Source organism: Punica granatum, chromosome 1, assembly GCF_007655135.1.
Source record: "Punica granatum isolate Tunisia-2019 chromosome 1, ASM765513v2, whole genome shotgun sequence".
NCBI classification, from domain to species: domain Eukaryota; kingdom Viridiplantae; phylum Streptophyta; class Magnoliopsida; order Myrtales; family Lythraceae; genus Punica; species Punica granatum.
The window spans coordinates 1,445,736-1,463,101 of NC_045127.1; the positions used below are offsets into that span (position 1 = coordinate 1,445,736).

The 17,366-nt window shown below is 39.8% G+C and overlaps 3 protein-coding genes and 1 long non-coding RNA gene across 6 annotated transcripts; 2 read left to right on the plus strand and 2 right to left on the minus strand.

The window, feature by feature from the left end:
- Window positions 1–364: 364 nt before the first annotated feature.
- On the minus strand, window positions 365–2,699 carry LOC116192492 (GDSL esterase/lipase CPRD49-like). Of its 2 annotated transcripts, none has more exons than XM_031521056.1 (5): window positions 2,479–2,697; window positions 1,736–1,813; window positions 1,098–1,174; window positions 842–991; window positions 365–733 (listed from the first exon to the last, which is right to left on the minus strand). In XM_031521056.1, the coding sequence occupies exons 1-5, from the start codon at window positions 2,587–2,589 to the stop codon at window positions 559–561; spliced, it is 591 nt and encodes a 196-aa protein (XP_031376916.1). In that variant the 5' UTR covers window positions 2,590–2,697; the 3' UTR covers window positions 365–558. The 2 variants fall into 2 exon arrangements, with proteins under 2 accessions (XP_031376916.1, XP_031376912.1); XM_031521052.1 differs by having other exon boundaries at window positions 376–733; window positions 1,089–1,174; window positions 2,479–2,699.
- Window positions 2,700–3,425: 726 nt separating this feature from the next.
- LOC116193051 (protein N-terminal and lysine N-methyltransferase EFM7) lies at window positions 3,426–5,573 on the plus strand. Its single transcript, XM_031521802.1, has 7 exons — window positions 3,426–3,604; window positions 3,694–3,761; window positions 4,109–4,242; window positions 4,574–4,719; window positions 4,904–4,975; window positions 5,121–5,210; window positions 5,294–5,573. The coding sequence occupies exons 1-7, from the start codon at window positions 3,544–3,546 to the stop codon at window positions 5,455–5,457; spliced, it is 735 nt and encodes a 244-aa protein (XP_031377662.1). The 5' UTR covers window positions 3,426–3,543; the 3' UTR covers window positions 5,458–5,573.
- Window positions 5,574–6,963: 1,390 nt separating this feature from the next.
- LOC116193052 lies at window positions 6,964–8,472 on the minus strand. 2 transcript variants are annotated; one of them, XR_004154190.1, is made up of 2 exons: window positions 8,116–8,472; window positions 6,964–7,837 (listed from the first exon to the last, which is right to left on the minus strand). It is a non-coding gene; the product is annotated as an uncharacterized LOC116193052 (long non-coding RNA). The 2 variants fall into 2 exon arrangements; XR_004154189.1 differs by having other exon boundaries at window positions 8,105–8,472.
- Window positions 8,473–11,483: 3,011 nt separating this feature from the next.
- LOC116193308 (vacuolar cation/proton exchanger 3) lies at window positions 11,484–15,112 on the plus strand. Its single transcript, XM_031522128.1, has 12 exons — window positions 11,484–11,859; window positions 12,354–12,421; window positions 12,573–12,601; window positions 12,716–12,912; window positions 13,021–13,233; window positions 13,422–13,550; window positions 13,666–13,782; window positions 13,900–13,953; window positions 14,064–14,180; window positions 14,311–14,401; window positions 14,543–14,618; window positions 14,713–15,112. Exons 1-11 carry the CDS (start codon window positions 11,593–11,595, stop codon window positions 14,608–14,610), a joined length of 1,350 nt encoding a protein of 449 aa, XP_031377988.1. The 5' UTR covers window positions 11,484–11,592; the 3' UTR covers window positions 14,611–14,618; window positions 14,713–15,112.
- The last annotated feature ends 2,254 nt before the right edge of the window (window positions 15,113–17,366 follow it).

Here is a 17,366-nt window from a genome sequence, read left to right on the forward strand (position 1 = left end):
CCGATCGAGTGCTAAAGCTGAATATAGGGCGATGGCTTTAACCACCTGTGAACTATTGTAGGTGAAACAATTGCTTGGAGAGTTAGGAGTAGAACAACCTGGTCCTATGAAATTATTTTGTGATAATTAGACCGCACTACACATTGCATCGAACCCGGTTTTTCACGAGAGGACGAAACATATCGAGGTTAACTGTCATTTTGTTAGAGAGAAGTTGCAATCTTAGGATATTGTGACAGCCTTTGTTAGTTCAAATGATCAATTGGCAGATATTTTTACTAAGGCTCTTAGAGGTCTTCGAGTAGATTATATTTGTAACAAGCTGGGCATTCACAATATATATGCTCCAGCTTGAGGGGGTGTGTTAAATATATATAGAACTCAATAGATTAGGGTCTTAAACGTAAATAGTCTTTAGTTTCTATTCTTTGTGTAAATAACTCATTGAGGTATATAATGTACTGAGTGTGGATGATCCCACACGACTTCTTTTCTCACTATTTCTGTGTTTTCAACGGTGAAACCTAGTCCCACTGCATGGTTCGGTGGAAGGCCCAGTTAGTGGTGTTCACGGTGGACATTGGGAACTACTGGATTATAGGGTGAGTCCTCTGCAAACTCGATCAGCATTGCCTCCCAGTGAAGGCTGGGTTCCCATTCTGCCTCTCTCAGCACCTTCAGTATCTCCTCTACCACTATTTTACTTCCCTCGGCTGATAAATGAATCCCATCCCTGGTCATGAAAAGATCGTGCAGATACGTGAGCTTCTATCCAAGAATTTTTCGAGTTTTCCAGTTTATTCCTTTCTTTCTGAAACAACGATAAGTTTCCGATACATACGTAAAGCATACAAAATGCCAATTATCCCTTCTCTGGATTGTCGTCCACAGGTCTATAGCCTTCACATTCATCTCCCTGCACAGCTCAAGGCAAGCTTCTGAATATATTCTGCAGGCCTCGTTTGTTCTGCTAAGATCTTTAAACGTGTCGCTGTATCCAGAGAAAAATTGGACCATCAGAACTCGAATATAGGGTTTCTCATAAGTACAGAAGGGAGACCATAACAAAGGCAAATTGAAATCTCAACTCCATACACCTCATTGTTTCACGTATTTGTTCCTCGTTGATGGGAGGTGCACTTAGGAAGATGATTCGTGTCTTGTTTGAAAGGCTCTGAAAAGACATCGAATCCACATTAGGAGGAACTTAAGATAAGCTTGCAGTTCTGAGAGACATTTCTAGATTGCAAACAAAATCTACAACAGTAGTTTCATTGGATATGGCATCGCGTCCACAATCCCTTGAGATGTAAGGCGATCTTTCTCATGTTGTCGACGTATTCGGGAAGTGGCACATGAGGCCCGCATCCATCATTCCCCCCGAAATAGACTATCACGAGCGATGGTTGCGCTATTGCATCCTTAATTAATTCAAGATTTATATTGCGGTGATTATCATACACTTTTTGAAATATAAATATAAACTAGGAAGAAAATGCTGATTGATAACAGAACTGATATGAAAATGGATATCTCGACAACAGGTTGACGGTGCAAATTAATGACACTTATTTTGGTTGAGAAATCTCACCCCAAATAATTAGTTTGGAAGTGTACCCATTCACACGCACAAACTACAACTCTGATAATAGGACCAGGTCAAGGGCACCAAGCACATATATAAAATAATGTTGGAACTGAAAGCACGGTCTAATCGAGGTGTATATATATTAACCTTTGGAAAAACCTTATCGAGGACCTCCAGTGCACGCCTTGAGTTCCATCCACTGTATCCACGCAAGAGTATGTCTACCTGCAGAGTGCAGTCGGGATATATGTTCATGATCAAGAACCCAAAAGAAAGACATATATGATTAGTTAGTCCTATCGTGCAACATGGACAATAATATATGTCCGAACAATATTATATGTCGGGACTGGATCCCAATTGACATATATAATATGGTCAAGCCCATATTGGTTGAAATTTGAACATATTGAATCGACATAGATTACATACATATATGTGTGTGTGTGTATGGTTTGATGCATGCACAGTGATAGAATGAGCGAATCATCATCCAGTAAAACCAGTTTTTATTCATTATTACAATTTATAGGAGATAAGGTCAAGAAATGGCCTGGGTGGATCAGGAGATAAAACAAAAAAAGGGAAGGAGGAGAGTGATCGACGGCTTCCACTTCCAACCACCATTGATTCTATTGTGCCATGGAAGTGAGAGCTAAAAAGACCCACGTACAAATCTTTTCGTTTTGATCGGATTTGACAGTTCTGTTGCACTTCCCCTCTCTCCCTCCGTCCCTCCATAGGGAGCAACAGCCAACTCAAAATCAGACCAATCTCCTAACCGAAATTCAATATGGAATCGAAAACATCGAAACCCCACGACTAAGGTTGCGACAAAGGCAGAGGGAGAGGAAGAAGATTAATAATCGACGAGGAAAGGAAAGGATTACCTTGCGGGCGTAGAGGTCAGCTAGAGCGGCGCCCCAGCCTTCATTGCTGTAGCTGAACTGCACTATCGACGAGCCAAAGAGAACGAACTGTGGTCTTCCTGGCCCAACCATCTCTCTCTCTCTCTCTGTTGATTCGACTGGAGAGAGAGAAACAACGTCGAAGACGGGAGGGACGAAGCGAAGGTCACAGTTTTTGCAGGAATGAGTAGAAAGACAAAAAGATAATTCTCCTTTTATTTGTTTATTTATTTATTTATTTTTAATCGAGTGTTTTCTTCGAGTTAATCATTTAAAAAAACATTTCACATTTATTAATTTTAGCACGAACTTTTTTTTTCTTAACTTAAAAATACACAAACTATCAATTCTATGTCAATTTTAGCACGTCTCAACTTTTCTTTTAATTTAAACCAGAATCTATAGTCTCACCCTTTGATCGAAGTAGTCGAGGTTGCCGATGACCTTATAGGGGCAGCGATGGGATGAGGCCCTCATTGTCCTAATTTGAAAAAAGAAAAAGTAAAATATAGAAAAGAATGAAAGGGTAGGTGGTGGAAGTCTCATGACAAATCATCTCCTAATTGGGGCCATCATAGACTTTTGCCGTCATAAACAATCTCGATTGGGCAGGTGGTTGTTATCGTTGAGGCTCACTGAACGAAAAAATAGAAGTCATACTAAAATTAATATTAAATTGATAATTTGTGTGCTTTTATTGATAAAATGTAAAAAATATGTATTTTTTAAGCAATTAATCCTTTTCAATATTATTATTGTCGTACGCTGTGGGACACACAGGCACTCTCCTACTCCGGGGGCACTGTGATATTGGCATGGCAAGTGGAGCCCACCATCGGACTGTAATGGAGAAAAGAAGGGCTTTCTTCCTCCTATTCACTTTGCATTCCTGTGGCCCAATCAAAGCCCACGACAGGTCAACTGAGGCCCAACGGCCGGCGAATTAGTTAAGCTCTCTTCGGCCTCTGTCCGCCGGTGGAGGAACGACACCAGTTGCAGAGCCGTCGACGGCGGAAGAGTTAGAGACAGAACTCCTCCTTGCTAGAGATGGACATAGCTCTCTTCTCTCCCTCTTCACTCTTCGCCGACCAGGATGACTCCTCTTCTGGTACTCTCTCTCTCTCTCTCTATTTCTCTGTCTCTCTCTGTTTGGTTTGCGGAGTTATTTATTCAGAGCGGTTACTGCTTCGGTTGCAGAGGCGGAGGAGGAGAAGCCGAAGACCCGCCAGAGCTATGTGGAGAGGAGGCACCAGTTCCCTGGAATGGTTAGACTTAAATCGAACTGCAAGCACTTCATTGCTACTCTTATTAAATTATCCATCTTTGATCACTGCCCGCCATTTCCATGGAATTGGTTTCTGTTGACATTTGGGAGCTAAATTATTATCAGTTCTGGATTTTCTGATAGCGGTTCCCAGCTTCTAGTCGTTGGGACTCTGGAAAATTCCTTCTTTGAGCTATGAAAAGGAGTTGCGACATGACCCTAGTGACTAGCTTTTCTCCATAAAGTTTGTGCGACTTCTTCATATTCTTCTTCAATGGTTGAGCATTCTTATTGCTGGGCTGAAATAATCTCAAACAAACTTTTTGATGTTCCCTTTATTTCATGCAGGAACTAGTCATTCGGGAGTTCTCGTTTCACCAGCTGAATGCTAATTTACTGTGGCCCGGGACGTTTGCATTTGCAGTATGGTTAGTTCAGGACCAGTTTTGTTTGCAAGGGCGGCGCTGCATAGAACTGGGCAGGTTTGTAGTGTTTTTTCAGGGGATATCTTTATCTCGTTGATCTGTTGGTTAATCTATAATAACTGGTGATCAGTAAACATTTGACCTTGATCGGAATTTCATTCTTTTTGGTGAAGATCACGGTCACTTGGGGGCGAGTTACCATTCATTTTGGGTTCTGCAAACACATTCTAGCACTGACTGCCTTAGCCGACTGGGATTCATAGTCCTTTAATATCGTGTTTTACTATGAACATCCATGACATTTAATACTTATAACAGCTTTTTTCTCTGATTGTGGAACCTGAGCTTCTATACGTTTTGATGTTAACTTTTCAATTTTCAATGGCAGTGGGACTGGAGCTCTAGCTATCTTTCTACGAAAATCATTCAATCTGGATATCACAACATCGGACTATGATGATAGCGAGATTGAAGAGAACATAGCATATAACTGCAGGGTTAATGGAATTTCTCCTGCTCTCCCTCACATAAAGCGTGAGTGCCTTCTTATAGGTTATGTCCTGTCAATGGGTTTCTTAATTGGTTAGCAAATTCTTGATTGGTGCTTCTTTTAGCAGTCATGGTGATCTTTTCAGTCGTCTCGTTTCTAACTTTGCAATCCTTACTTTTCTCCTCGCTATCGCTGATCATTAAGTCCAAAGTCTGCTTTCTTTTTCAGATTCATGGGGAGACACCTTTCCAGAGGCTGACCCAGATTGGGACCTCATAATCGCTAGTGATATTCTTTTATGTGAGTCTCTCATCAATGTTCTGGATCAATAGATTATGTTTATGTTAGTTTATATCAGGTTGTTGGCTGGATATTTCATGGTTAAGAAAGTCTGAACAGAAAGATGTTATGGCCGATTTTTTCCTCTTGTTTTCGCTTTATGCAGATGTGAAGCAATACCCAAACTTGATAAAAACTCTCTGCTTTCTCCTGAAAAGTTACAAGCCCAGGAACAAAGAGTCAGCTGCTTCAGAGGGTAGGTTCTGTTTATCCTCAATCACTTTAGGTTTCTACTCTAAATTCATCGTTTTACAGATTTCCTGAAACTCTATCATGCAGGATCGATCTTGAGTCTTCCCCGACCAACATTTCTCATGAGCTGGAGACGCAGAATTGGAAAAGAAGAGGAGTCTCTCTTCTTCAACGGGTGCGAGGAGGCCGGTCTTGTGGTGAAGCATATTGTGTCCCGTGTGTACTGTGTCAGCTTAAAAAAATTGCAGTAGAGCCTGTAAAATCGGTGCTTATGGATTGAACCTGAATCTTCACTGCCATATCAGATGTACAATGTTGATCAATTGAAGTTTTAAGAGATCAGGAATCATTGCATTCTTACGGCCAATCTGTTCAGCATGTTTACTCGCTGTATTGGATCTCACAGCAAGAATTATTTACTGGTTTGGTAAACCACATGTCGTTTCTTGCCTGTAATTACTAATACAAATTGCGACGAATAACGCGACTGATTGATCTTGTGAAGTGTAAGGGGAGAGATTCGAAGAGTCTAATGGCTCTCGTTGTTCTCCACATAAATATCCTCTGTGGACAAGAATAACTGGAAATATAGAACCTCAATTCTTCCAAAAGGAGACTCAGAATCAGACAATAAATGGGACATGACCACCATCTTTACTGGAGGTACGGTCAAGTTTGACTGAGGTAGTTTAGTTGAAGTTGATAATACAGAGATCATGAAACGACGTTTGCCCACTTAAACAAAACTACAACATCATCGATCTCAGATGATCAAGACCACAACAAATGCCCGTAGCTCATCAAGAACTTCCATTTCGATCAAACGTCATTTTCACTAATTGATTGAAGCCACAAAATAATGAGAAACTTTCATATTGTACAGAAATGTCCTGTGCCATGTAACAACAACCACTGAAGCGATCGGCGGACCATTTGACCCCTTCAAAATCGACTGATCTGATCGCCACTTCTGGTTCCGCCACTTGCCAGAGCCCTAAAATATCAGCCATAGCTCGAACGGAAGGTTCTTGGAAGGCGTTTCATGTCTATCCTTAACGTCTACGTGCATGGGATAGATAGAGGCAGCAAACACAAGGAACAAACGAGGGCCATTAATTTTCGGATGCGCCAAAAGATGTTATTTTGTCGTGTCTTTCTACTTTATGCATTATTCAGTTATATAGGACTTTGGCTTCTTGTAAATAATGGAGTTTGACAGACAGAATATATTCGAAAAAAAAGAAAATTTTAGCCTTCATTCAATTTTGATCCTCTAAGTTTTAAAAGTATTGAATTAGTTCTATATGTTTGATTCTTAAGGCAATTTTTTTTTCCATTTCGTGACTTATAGGATCAAAATTATCTTCTTTTTTTTTTCAAAACTTATAAGACCATGTTTTAATTGAAAGCCAACTTATAAGATCAAAAATGTCTTTTTTCAAACTTATAGGGCCGAAATTGTCTTACGGAGCAAATATATAGAACTGATTCGGTAATTTTGAAACTCATAGGACCAAAATTGACTAAATGCCGAACGACCAAAAATATCTTTTTCCCAAATATATTCAATATAACGTATTACCATTTAGCGCATAACGGCCTCAGATTAGATATATGTATATATGTTAAGGAAACTTCATAGGAAGCATCCTTTCCCTTGCATAAGCCCCATGATTGTGGGCCGAGATTTTCGGCGAACAGATACGAATTGATCTCCAACCAGTTTCAGTGCAGCTCGAACATATTTCATGGCACAGTTATTGGAAAGATGTTTGGATTTACGATCATATGATTTGTCCGGAGTATTTGATGTGTATTTCTCGATATCTCTTTGGATAGAGATATATGAGATCGGGAATACTTTCTTGTTGACTTGATGTTACCACGACATTACTTATAATGCAATGGCCTCAGGCTCTTTTCTTCCCTTTGGAGTGCCGCAGTTTACTGGAGGCAAATACGTATTCACACTTGCAATCTCCATATGTCTTTCGGGTCTGGTGTCTGAGAATGTTGACTGCAAGATTTCACGTTGGGAGTAGAACATTTACATATGACCTTTGCAACTTTACTGCATGGAAGTATCTTTGGATGTTCTGATAAAACAAAGAAAAAGTGACAAGTCTGCTGTCACGTTGTCGCCACCCCCTTGACGTTGTTGGTGACAATTGCGAGTCTCCCCTTGCTGTGGTACGAGCTTAAGCCACAGGCCATCTGCTTGTGCCCCATAGATGTCAAGAAGGGGCGGCCTCTGGCAACGTGTGAGTGACAGCAACTGTCCAACTGGGGCAACAGTCGTCTTCACCCATCCAAGAGGAGGTAGATTTAGCACTAAGATAGCCGGAAAGGGGTCAGTTTAAAGAAATTACATCGAGTACATTCCCCATCAACGAAACAAATAATCTTTGATGAAGTACATGTTTCTGCAAAATAAATAACTCACTTCAGAAAACGAATACTGTGATTGATAAAAATGGACCATGGAGTATGTAGGGCCAGTTACAAGCGAGGAATGGAAGAATATAAATTCGACACGGGTATGGGGATATCTGCCGCTTCTGGGAAAGTCTTCCCATGATATGGTAAATAATAGGTCACTGCTATGATGAGAAAGGACTTTAGGATGAAATTCTGCAATTGAAATTCAAAATATGGCAAGCTTCGTCAGGCACAGTCATCTATCTCTTACTATGATTGAACAGATGATTGCAAAAGATTCGCAACATATGAAGCGAGCCGTAAAATGAAACTCTATTGTTCTTTTTTTTCTTTTCTGTTTTTTGATGACTCGTGTAATTATTACGAAATCTCACTGGAAAAAAAAAGAATATGTTCGAAAAAAAGACGGCTTGACAAAAATTCGGATCAGAGTTCAAAAGATCCTGAAAACAAACTTACTTGATACTTACTATTGGAGTTCATCCAAGTATATGCCCAGTCGATGCAGATGTGAATCAACACGAAATCGAATACTGCTTGTTCATCTCTATATGTATACAATATATATTCACATATATATAAGAAGCGAACATGAATTTGCCCAAGAAAAAGAAAATATAAGATAACCAGAAGAAATTGATTTTGCTGATGAAACTCTTGCCTCCAACATATTTGGTAACTTGGCAAGGTGAAATATATATATAGCTAGGGCTTCTGTAAAACGACATTTTCCCAAGAAATTTCCCTCTCCCCTTCCATCTTTTGGTATCTTATATGAGTTACCACACACTTTTCTGGGTACGCATTCATTGTCATCCCGTGCCGAAATTACAGTGAACTACGACATATTTATAATTTTATATGCATATAACTGCGAAAGATCCGAAGTCCAACCTATATACTATGCTGCTAGCTAGCTAGAGGATATGTACGTGCGACACTTGTTGGATACACGACTTCGATGAGATGCTATGCAGATGGGTCCATGGAAATGTGAGGCCGATCCAGACGAGGAGGTTGTGTCGTAAATCGATAGGGCAGTTTCTGGGAAGTTTCCTATCGAGGAGTACGGTTATGTACGCCCACCTTTAACTAGGGTTCCGAGATGTGAATGTGTCAGGTGGCAACGGTTGATCAACCTTTCTTCTATGTACCATTCATGTGATCTTCCATTGTTATGTTATGAGGAAACTGACATTCCTTGACGTATACCAACAAATATATAATATATGCATTCTCAGAGATTTTGCCTCTTGGCATTAGAGAGATTGCTATCGCCGTATTGGCATCGTCACCTGCAGAGAACTCGAAAACAAAACGAGCAAATCCCAAGGTTCATAACTATGGCGTAATCAGTAATGTACTATATTTCGAGTTCATGCCATATTGAGCTAAGTATACATACTGTATATACCGCTTATTTAGTAGAAAGGGCAGCATCAGGTACATATACATTCCCGGGAGCCCTACATTTTAACAAGGGAAGAGCCGAGGCCGAAAATGAAAATGTCATTTAAATTTCCGAAATACCTTTCTGTGTTGGAGCTTGATTCGTATCGAGATTAAATGTACATTCTGAAAAAATGGTATAGTGTCGCGGTGCACGCATGCTTCTATCAATTAAGAAGTTGTAGATTTGACTATCGTAGTAGGATTACCTCTATGGGTCTCTTTTATGACCGGAAAAAAAGATGAAAAAAATGTACACTCGAATAAATGTTGGGCTAGTTTCTCTCCTATTTGGAGTTGGTCCAAGGCCTTTACGGATTAAAAAAAAAGCCCACGTGAATGGTAACGGGTTTAGAGTCCATGATTGTCACATGAGAGCAGGCGTTTGAAGTTTAATCTCACATCGGAAATATGAGAGGAAATTAATAAATTTAAATTAAACTTGGGTCCAACAATTTATTAGCTTAAACTTTTGGATTTTACAAGGACTCAAGTCTATGTAAGTTCAGTAGATGTTTTTCCTAACAAGTGGTATCAGAACTTTTGAGATTAACAAGTAGTATCAAAGCTAGTCCGAATGTGGAAGTCTGACTCGCAGTCTATTGTCTCACCTCACTTGAGAGTGTAAGAGGAAGCTCATCTAGTGGTAGTTAAGCCCAAGTTAAGTGATACCAGAGCTAGGTGGTTATGCGTCCTTGTGGGGACTCACACTACCCACACTCGGGCCAGTGAAACCGAGTCCAGATGTGGAAGCCTGGTCCACAGTCTGTTGTCTCCCCTCACTCGAGAGTGGTAGAGGAAGCCCATTTCGTGGTAGTTAGCTCGAATAAGGAGAAAGGATAGCAACTCAAGGTCAGTTCTCTCCCTTATGTGGAGAATGGGCCAATGCCCATGTGAATTAAAAAAAACAAATTCCACATGGATGGTAGCAGGTTTAGAGAGCTCATGATTGTCACGTGAGGATTGGTGTTGACAATTTATATGAAATTTGGGTCTAGCAATATATCAGTTTAAACTTTTGGTTGCAGATGGACCTAAGTTCATGTAAACTCTGTAGATTTTTTCCTAACAAGTGGTATCATAGTGTTTGGGCCTAATAGTAAACTACTAATCAAGATTATGTTTTGATTAATCCATAAATAGGCGATAATCGAAATTATAGTAATAGGATGGCAATCCTTCCTCGCAAGGAGTATTCATTAAATCCTTAAGTTGTTATGGAAATAGCTAGCTAGACGTGATTCTATGTTGGGGAAGTACAGTCAAAATGCATAAATATATGTATGTAATCAATATATAGCTAGCAAGAAAAGAAAGTTATTATATGGAATTAATGTAAGGAAGACACGCACATACCTTAGCGGCATAAAATGATAATTCTCATTCATATCACGAACATAACTATTTTCATCTACACCTAATCAAAAGACCTACTAGCATCTAGCATTTGCTTCTAAATATGTAATTATTTCTTTCTTTTTTTTCATTTTCCTTATTCCGGAAGGAAGGAAAGAGGAACTAAAGTTGTATGAAATTTTTATAAATTCTCATGCAAAATCCCCTCCTTTCTCCTTTCTTTCTCTCCATTTTTGTCGATTCCAATCGGAGGATAAATTTTAGTTAAAAAAATTTCAATTTTAATCATTGTAAAGAAATAATAAGGTAATGTCAATATCCCCCCCCCCCCCCCCCCCCCCCCCCCCCCCCGTCTTTTTACTCAATTCTCATTTCTCATAAGAAAAATTAAATATTAAAAAATGGGGCACCCCGAGTTCGGGGTTCTTCCTGTAAGTTAAATTCGGCTTTTAGGTTCGAGTTCCCGAATATGTGCCGATTCGATTTAGTTTTAAGTTTCCTTTCGAAATCCCATACCGACCGTGGGCATCCCTGCTCATATATGAGGTGTTCTACCTTGCCTCGTCCGGACTGTCCCTCTTATATATTGATGGAAGCAATTCCCATCATTTTTATGTTGCGCAAAAGATTTCGCATCATGCACCGCGTATAATATTCTGGTCTATGTAAGAGTAGAAATCGATAGTAATATACAATATGTTAGCATTCTCATAATTCAATTTACTAAATGGGTTGATTCAAATGATATAAAACTTATTTCCCTCTTAAAAAAGATTTCGCATTTAAATTTTGCTCATACGGAAAGAATTTTACTCCAGAGTGAATTCACCGGATTGAATTTCCAAATACACTGGTGCACATTTCACTCCCTTCCTTACATCACTTATGAGGCGTGCTGGGCACGTGCCGAGTGGGGCCCACATATCAGCCCAAAACACGAAGCTTCCACGAAGATTCAGTGAGAGAGATTATTTGCATTGCTCCGTTTTAGTAACTCTCCCTATCGGCTCTCTATTTAATAACAGTACGCATCCCTCAATGCCCTTCAGCACACTATTCCATTGAGGCCCAGAGCCGATCAGAACCTTCTGACCGTATTCTGCCGCCCGAAATATCATCAACGCTGACCGTCTTGAGGCAAAATGGCATCGACGATCGAGCCGCGGGTGCTGGAGAACGGCCTCAAGGGTGCGGGCAAGGAGATCGGGAGGCACGGGCGGACCGCCCACAACATGTCCTCCTCCTCCCTCAGGAAGAAGTCTGAGCTCCGGCTCGTCTCCAAGGTTCCCTGCCGCCTCCTCCGCCTGTTCCTCGCAAACCTCCAGGAGGTCATCCTTGGGACGAAGCTGGCGGTATTATTCCCCGCCGTCCCCCTTGCGATCGTCGCCGAGTGCTATGGGTTTGGAAGAGTAAGCGCCGTTGCCTATATATCCCGATTGCGAACTCGCATGCATAACTAATAAATAAATTCCGAGACAGGAAAATGAGGGTTGTGTTGGATCTCATGTTTTCGAGAAATACGATGAAATGATTTGACCGGCAGAGTCTGAATCCTTGACCAGGAATTTCGACTTTTTATAATTCCTTCGAAGTCAACCCATTAGAATATATTATACTATGATGATGTGCAGCAAAAGCGAGGAGGGTTATAATTAATTTCGAAAAATTCAAATTGTAATATTATTCTAAGTTCTTAATTCTGACCGTTTATATTACTGGCAATCTGAATTGATACGTATTAATAATTTGAAAACACTTCGCGTGATGAGAGCATTTGTTATTATTTTATGATCCAGATCGAATCATCATCATCCCAATTCAACTCCAAATCACCGTCTCGATTGAACTCCAAAGTGTTATATTTCTATTCATTAATGGCGTATTTGATTCCTGTTGCATGCAGCCATGGGTGTTTGCTCTTAGCCTGCTCGGGTTGACCCCACTTGCAGAACGTGTCAGCTTCCTAACAGAGTAAGCCTACAATGACTGATGATTATATACATAGATGTATGCATGTATATATATTTAAAAAAAAAAGAAAAAAAAGAAAAAAGGGTTAGCCCTTGGTTGTATAAGAGTTTTCTAGTTAAGTCAATTGACTGAGTTTGCCTCTTTGTTGCAGGCAAATAGCCTACTACACTGGCCCTACAGGTAATAGCTTCCTAGCTAGTCTCGATTTGTTCTATGATTGTTTGTAAATGGCTAATGGATTTTCATTTCGGGAACGAGCCGGGGTGTACTAATCTGAGATTCGGATATATACAGTGGGAGGACTTCTGAATGCAACATGCGGAAATGCCACGGAGTTGATAATAGCGATATTTGCTCTGAGCCAGAGGAAGATCGAAGTGGTGAAGTATTCCCTTCTGGGCTCCATACTCTCGAACCTCCTTCTCGTCCTTGGCACGTCCCTCCTGTGTGGTGGCCTTGCCAACCTCCGAAATGAGCAAAAATATGATAGGGTACGTCATGCCCCAATATGAATGCACATGAAATATTAACAATAACGTTCTTCTTAATAACAAAGCCGAAAACGATCTAACGTGATTTGCTCTTTAATTATATTACAGAAGCAAGCGGATGTGAACTCTCTCATGCTGCTGCTGGGCCTGCTATGCCACATGCTGCCATTGCTGTTCCGGTATGCGGGGCCATCTGTGGCTGTAACAGCAGACCCCACGCTCCAGCTCTCCCGGGCGAGCAGCATTGTCATGCTAGTTGCATACGCAGTCTACATCTTCTTCCAGCTTGTCACGCACAGGCAAATGTTCGAGGCTCAGGAGGTGATTTCCTCACTATAACTGATCATTGTCGACCATTGGTGTCTTCGCAATTTAATCTTGAAATGGCCATTGGAAGCAACACAAAAATTATTGTGCAGCCTTTAGTTGGAATCAAACGAATTTGTATGTTAATCTTTTGAGGGAATTTTGTAAAAGTAAAATCAATGACGAGAGGCATATACAAACAGGATTCAGAAGATGATGAATCGGGCTCAGAAGAAGCAGCTGTTATTGGGTTTTGGAGCGGATTTACCTGGCTCGTCGGAATGACTCTCATCATAGCATTGCTATCCGAGTATGTTGTGGACACAATTGAGGTACAGATTTTAACCTCTAATGGATTCTGAAAAAAAGCAAATAGTTTTATACCCAATATGGGATACTAAAGCTCGTGTGCAATTTTCATGTACCGGTACTGTTACAATTGGTTAGGCTGCATCGGATTCGTGGGGATTGTCAGTGAGCTTCCTCAGCATAATCTTGCTGCCGATTGTTGGGAATGCAGCTGAGCATGCCGGAGCTATCATATTTGCCTTTAAGAACAAGCTAGTGAGTTGACATCATTTTAATTTCATCAAATATCTCTTCGGCAGTTGTCTTAATTTTCCCTTATTAGACTAAATAGAACCATGGCTAATAAGAATGCGGTCCAACTCGAAATTGCAGGACATCTCTTTAGGCGTTGCTTTGGGCTCTGCAACTCAGATCAGCATGTTCGCTGTAAGCATCTAACTGTACATGAAAAATTCATTATTCGTAATAATTATTTTATGAATATTTTTGGGTTATTTTCTTAAATAATTTAAACTAATATTGGCTTATAATTTCAGGTCCCGTTGTGTATAGTTGTTGCATGGATAATGGGTATCAAGATGGACCTCAACTTTAACCTCCTGGAGACTGGTTCTCTCGCTCTCACGATCATCGTTACAGCCTTTACTTTGCAGGTATGTATGTACATAATTACGATGCCTGATGCATAAAACACCGGCATCTAATACTTCTTTCGTGTTCCCTAGATGATTTATAGTTCATTAGAAATTTAAGTCTTGATGATTAATCTGTTGATGACTGCAGGATGGAACGTCTCACTACATGAAAGGACTCGTTCTTCTGTTGTGCTACTTTGTCATCAGTGCCTGCTTCTTTGTGCTGAAGACACCATTGAGTATGCACCTCTTCCATTTCTTTCACTTATTCCCTTCAGGGAAAATGAGGTTTCCAGTCTTATATATATATATATATAAATATATTGAAGCTAGCTGATTACTCATCGAACTCATTCTGTCGAAACTGAATAATCCTGCAGAGCAAGCAAACCCAAGTGGCATGAGCCTCCAATTACCTACTGATGGATCTGCAGTCTTCAGAGCTTAATTTAGCAGGCAAGTGCTCGGAAGATATATGTATGTTCATCTACTGACGTAAATTTCTCAACTTTATATTAACTTTATAAATTATCTGATGCTGGTTATGCAGATTTTGGGCTCGTTTTGAAGGATGAAAGCAAGATCGATCAGTCGAGATCGGTTGGTGAACGGATTGCGAGGATGCAGATTTGTTATTCTTTCATTTGCGGAAGTTGCAATGTTGGGGCTGCAGCCATCGAAAGGGCAAAAAGAAGGGGGGAGCCATCAATTTTTGCTACAATATATATATATATATATATATTATATAGACAAAATAATAATTTATGATTTTCCCTAGCTAAGCAATTTGCTATATATAAGTTTGTGGTGTGTCTTGGTGATGGAGAAGACACTTCTCTACAGAACAAATTGTTGTTATTAATTCATGAAGTCTGTGTACATCCGATCATTTCAATAATGATTTCAGATCTTTTTTTGTAATTTTTCTCTATAATATGTCCTTTGCATCATCTCCATTGGGGGGGCCTAATAATCACCAAAGGCGTTTTGATGCAAGTGAGAGAGTATTTTAATTATTCTTCTCCGCTTGGCATTGCATGTATATATTCTCCTGCTGTGACTTGAACCGAAAATAAGGATAATGAGACTCCCGTTGGTGTAAGTTGGACACGAAATTCATCGATTTCAAATGGGAAAACTATACTTTTAGTTCTTTACGTTTGCCTACTTTCCTATTTTCATCCTTTTTCTTCTTCTTTTTTTTGGCTATTTTAATCATTTACCTTATGTTAATTTTCTATTTTCATCCTACATCGTCAACTTTTTCGACACAATCATTTTTATGGTTAAATGATTGAAAACCGGTTCATGAAATTTACCCAATTAAGTCGAAACACTTGCATCTTCCTCTTCTTTGCTGAAATTTTTCAGAATGTATCGATCATGTTTTCCGAACCCATTCCAGCTTCCTCCTTCAGGTTCTTCTCATCTCTTACCCGATTAGATCTTCAAACGACTCAGTGACGCTTTTCTGACGGGATCAAGTACCGTTTGTTGGTGATCTGCGACACTGAGGGCTTTTCCTCGGACTCCAAATTCGAGCAGGTCTCTCACCTCTTCCCGATTGCTGTTCCCTAGTCCGAGTCGAAAGGGGCTTGAATGAGATTTGTTGACTCGAAGAAGGAGAACTCTTTTTTTTTTTTTTTTTTAATTATTCGAAAATTTCAAAGTTTTTGACATTAGAGATGGATTGAAACCCTAATTTCCTGGAGTTTGCGATCGAGATTGAATCGCGGGTATTGTAATTTCTGTTCAACTGTAGTTTTTCAACAACTCAACGTTCTGTTATTTATGGATGATTATTCACGTTAATGGCTCTGGAAAATTGCTTAGATCTTTCTTGACTTTGGCAAATTGAATCTGCTTGGTCTTTTATTTGGGAGAAGATGTGGCCTTTCTTGTTCAATGTTCACCGTCTTCTTCTCCTCTCTTGCTTCATTCTTTGATTTGTTTGTCTTTTTTTATTTTAATCAGACAAAATTATGATCAATCCACAGAGGAAGATGCGAATTTGGATATGAATGGGAAATTTTTTAACCGAGTCAATATTTATATCTACTTAACATAGCTCGATTCGGTTCGTTAGCAGATCAAAATAATCTATGTGACGTAAGTTTTTTCTGTTGTGGATAATCTACACGGATCCAACTCAGCATTCTCAACAAACACTACTAAAATTACCGGGAGTACCGGTGGGAGAATCCCTCGGTTTTCCTCGGGAAATGGGATTACCTTGCCTCGGTAATTTACCGTGGGAAAAATCCCTCGGAAAATCCGTCGATATTACTAAAAAAAAAAAAAATATTCGGCCCAGGGCTGGAAAGGCCCAAGCCGGTCCACATACAGAAGGAGCCCCGTGAGCTTTTTGCTCATCTGGGCCGTCCATTACAGCTGACAGCCGCCGGTATTTGCCGATTTCCCTTCTTTTTGTTTTTAACATAAAAACAAAAGGTTAAAAAATTGAAAACGAAAATGACTAGCGTTGGCCATCCTCTTCGACGGTGCGCGGCCAAGTTTGGTGCAGCCAGCCAACACCCAAAACTTGATTTGCGTTTTTGTTACCGGAATGACTTGAGCTTCTTGTTTGGTCCCATGGTGCTCATTCTTTTGGTCCCTCATCAAGTCCTTCCAAAATTGAAGCTCACAATTAAAGGATTTCCAGGCAATTTAACAACTGCAAACCTTAATTTCCTCAAACTCATGAAGATAGACGAAGATATGTGGGGAGAGAAGTGTTTGGTGAAGGCTGAACTTGGGTCATGGCTGCAGTGGCTGAGACAACACGTCGAAGCTTGATTTGGGTCGTCAATACAAGGTTCAGTTTTTTTATCTTGCTCCCATGTAGAAGTCTGCAGTTGAAAAGACGAGCTGTTGGGTAAATGAAGTTTTTGAAGTGAGGCAGCTGTCGAAGAAGATGGGTAGCTGGACAATTGGTTAATGGTTTTAACCGGCTTTATTTATTTGACATTCTTTCTTTCTTTTCTAATTTCCTCTAGTTTAACATGGAATTGTATCATCCAGGTGGGACTACGTTTGACGTGTGCAATGGCCCAAGTAACGGAAGAATGAAAATAGAAAAACAACGAAAAGTATATGTAAAAAAAAAAATAGAAATAAGACTAAAATAAAAACAAAAGAAATGAAAGTTACATAATCAATTTTTTTAATTTTAAAAAATAAAAATATTAATTTGTATTGATTTAA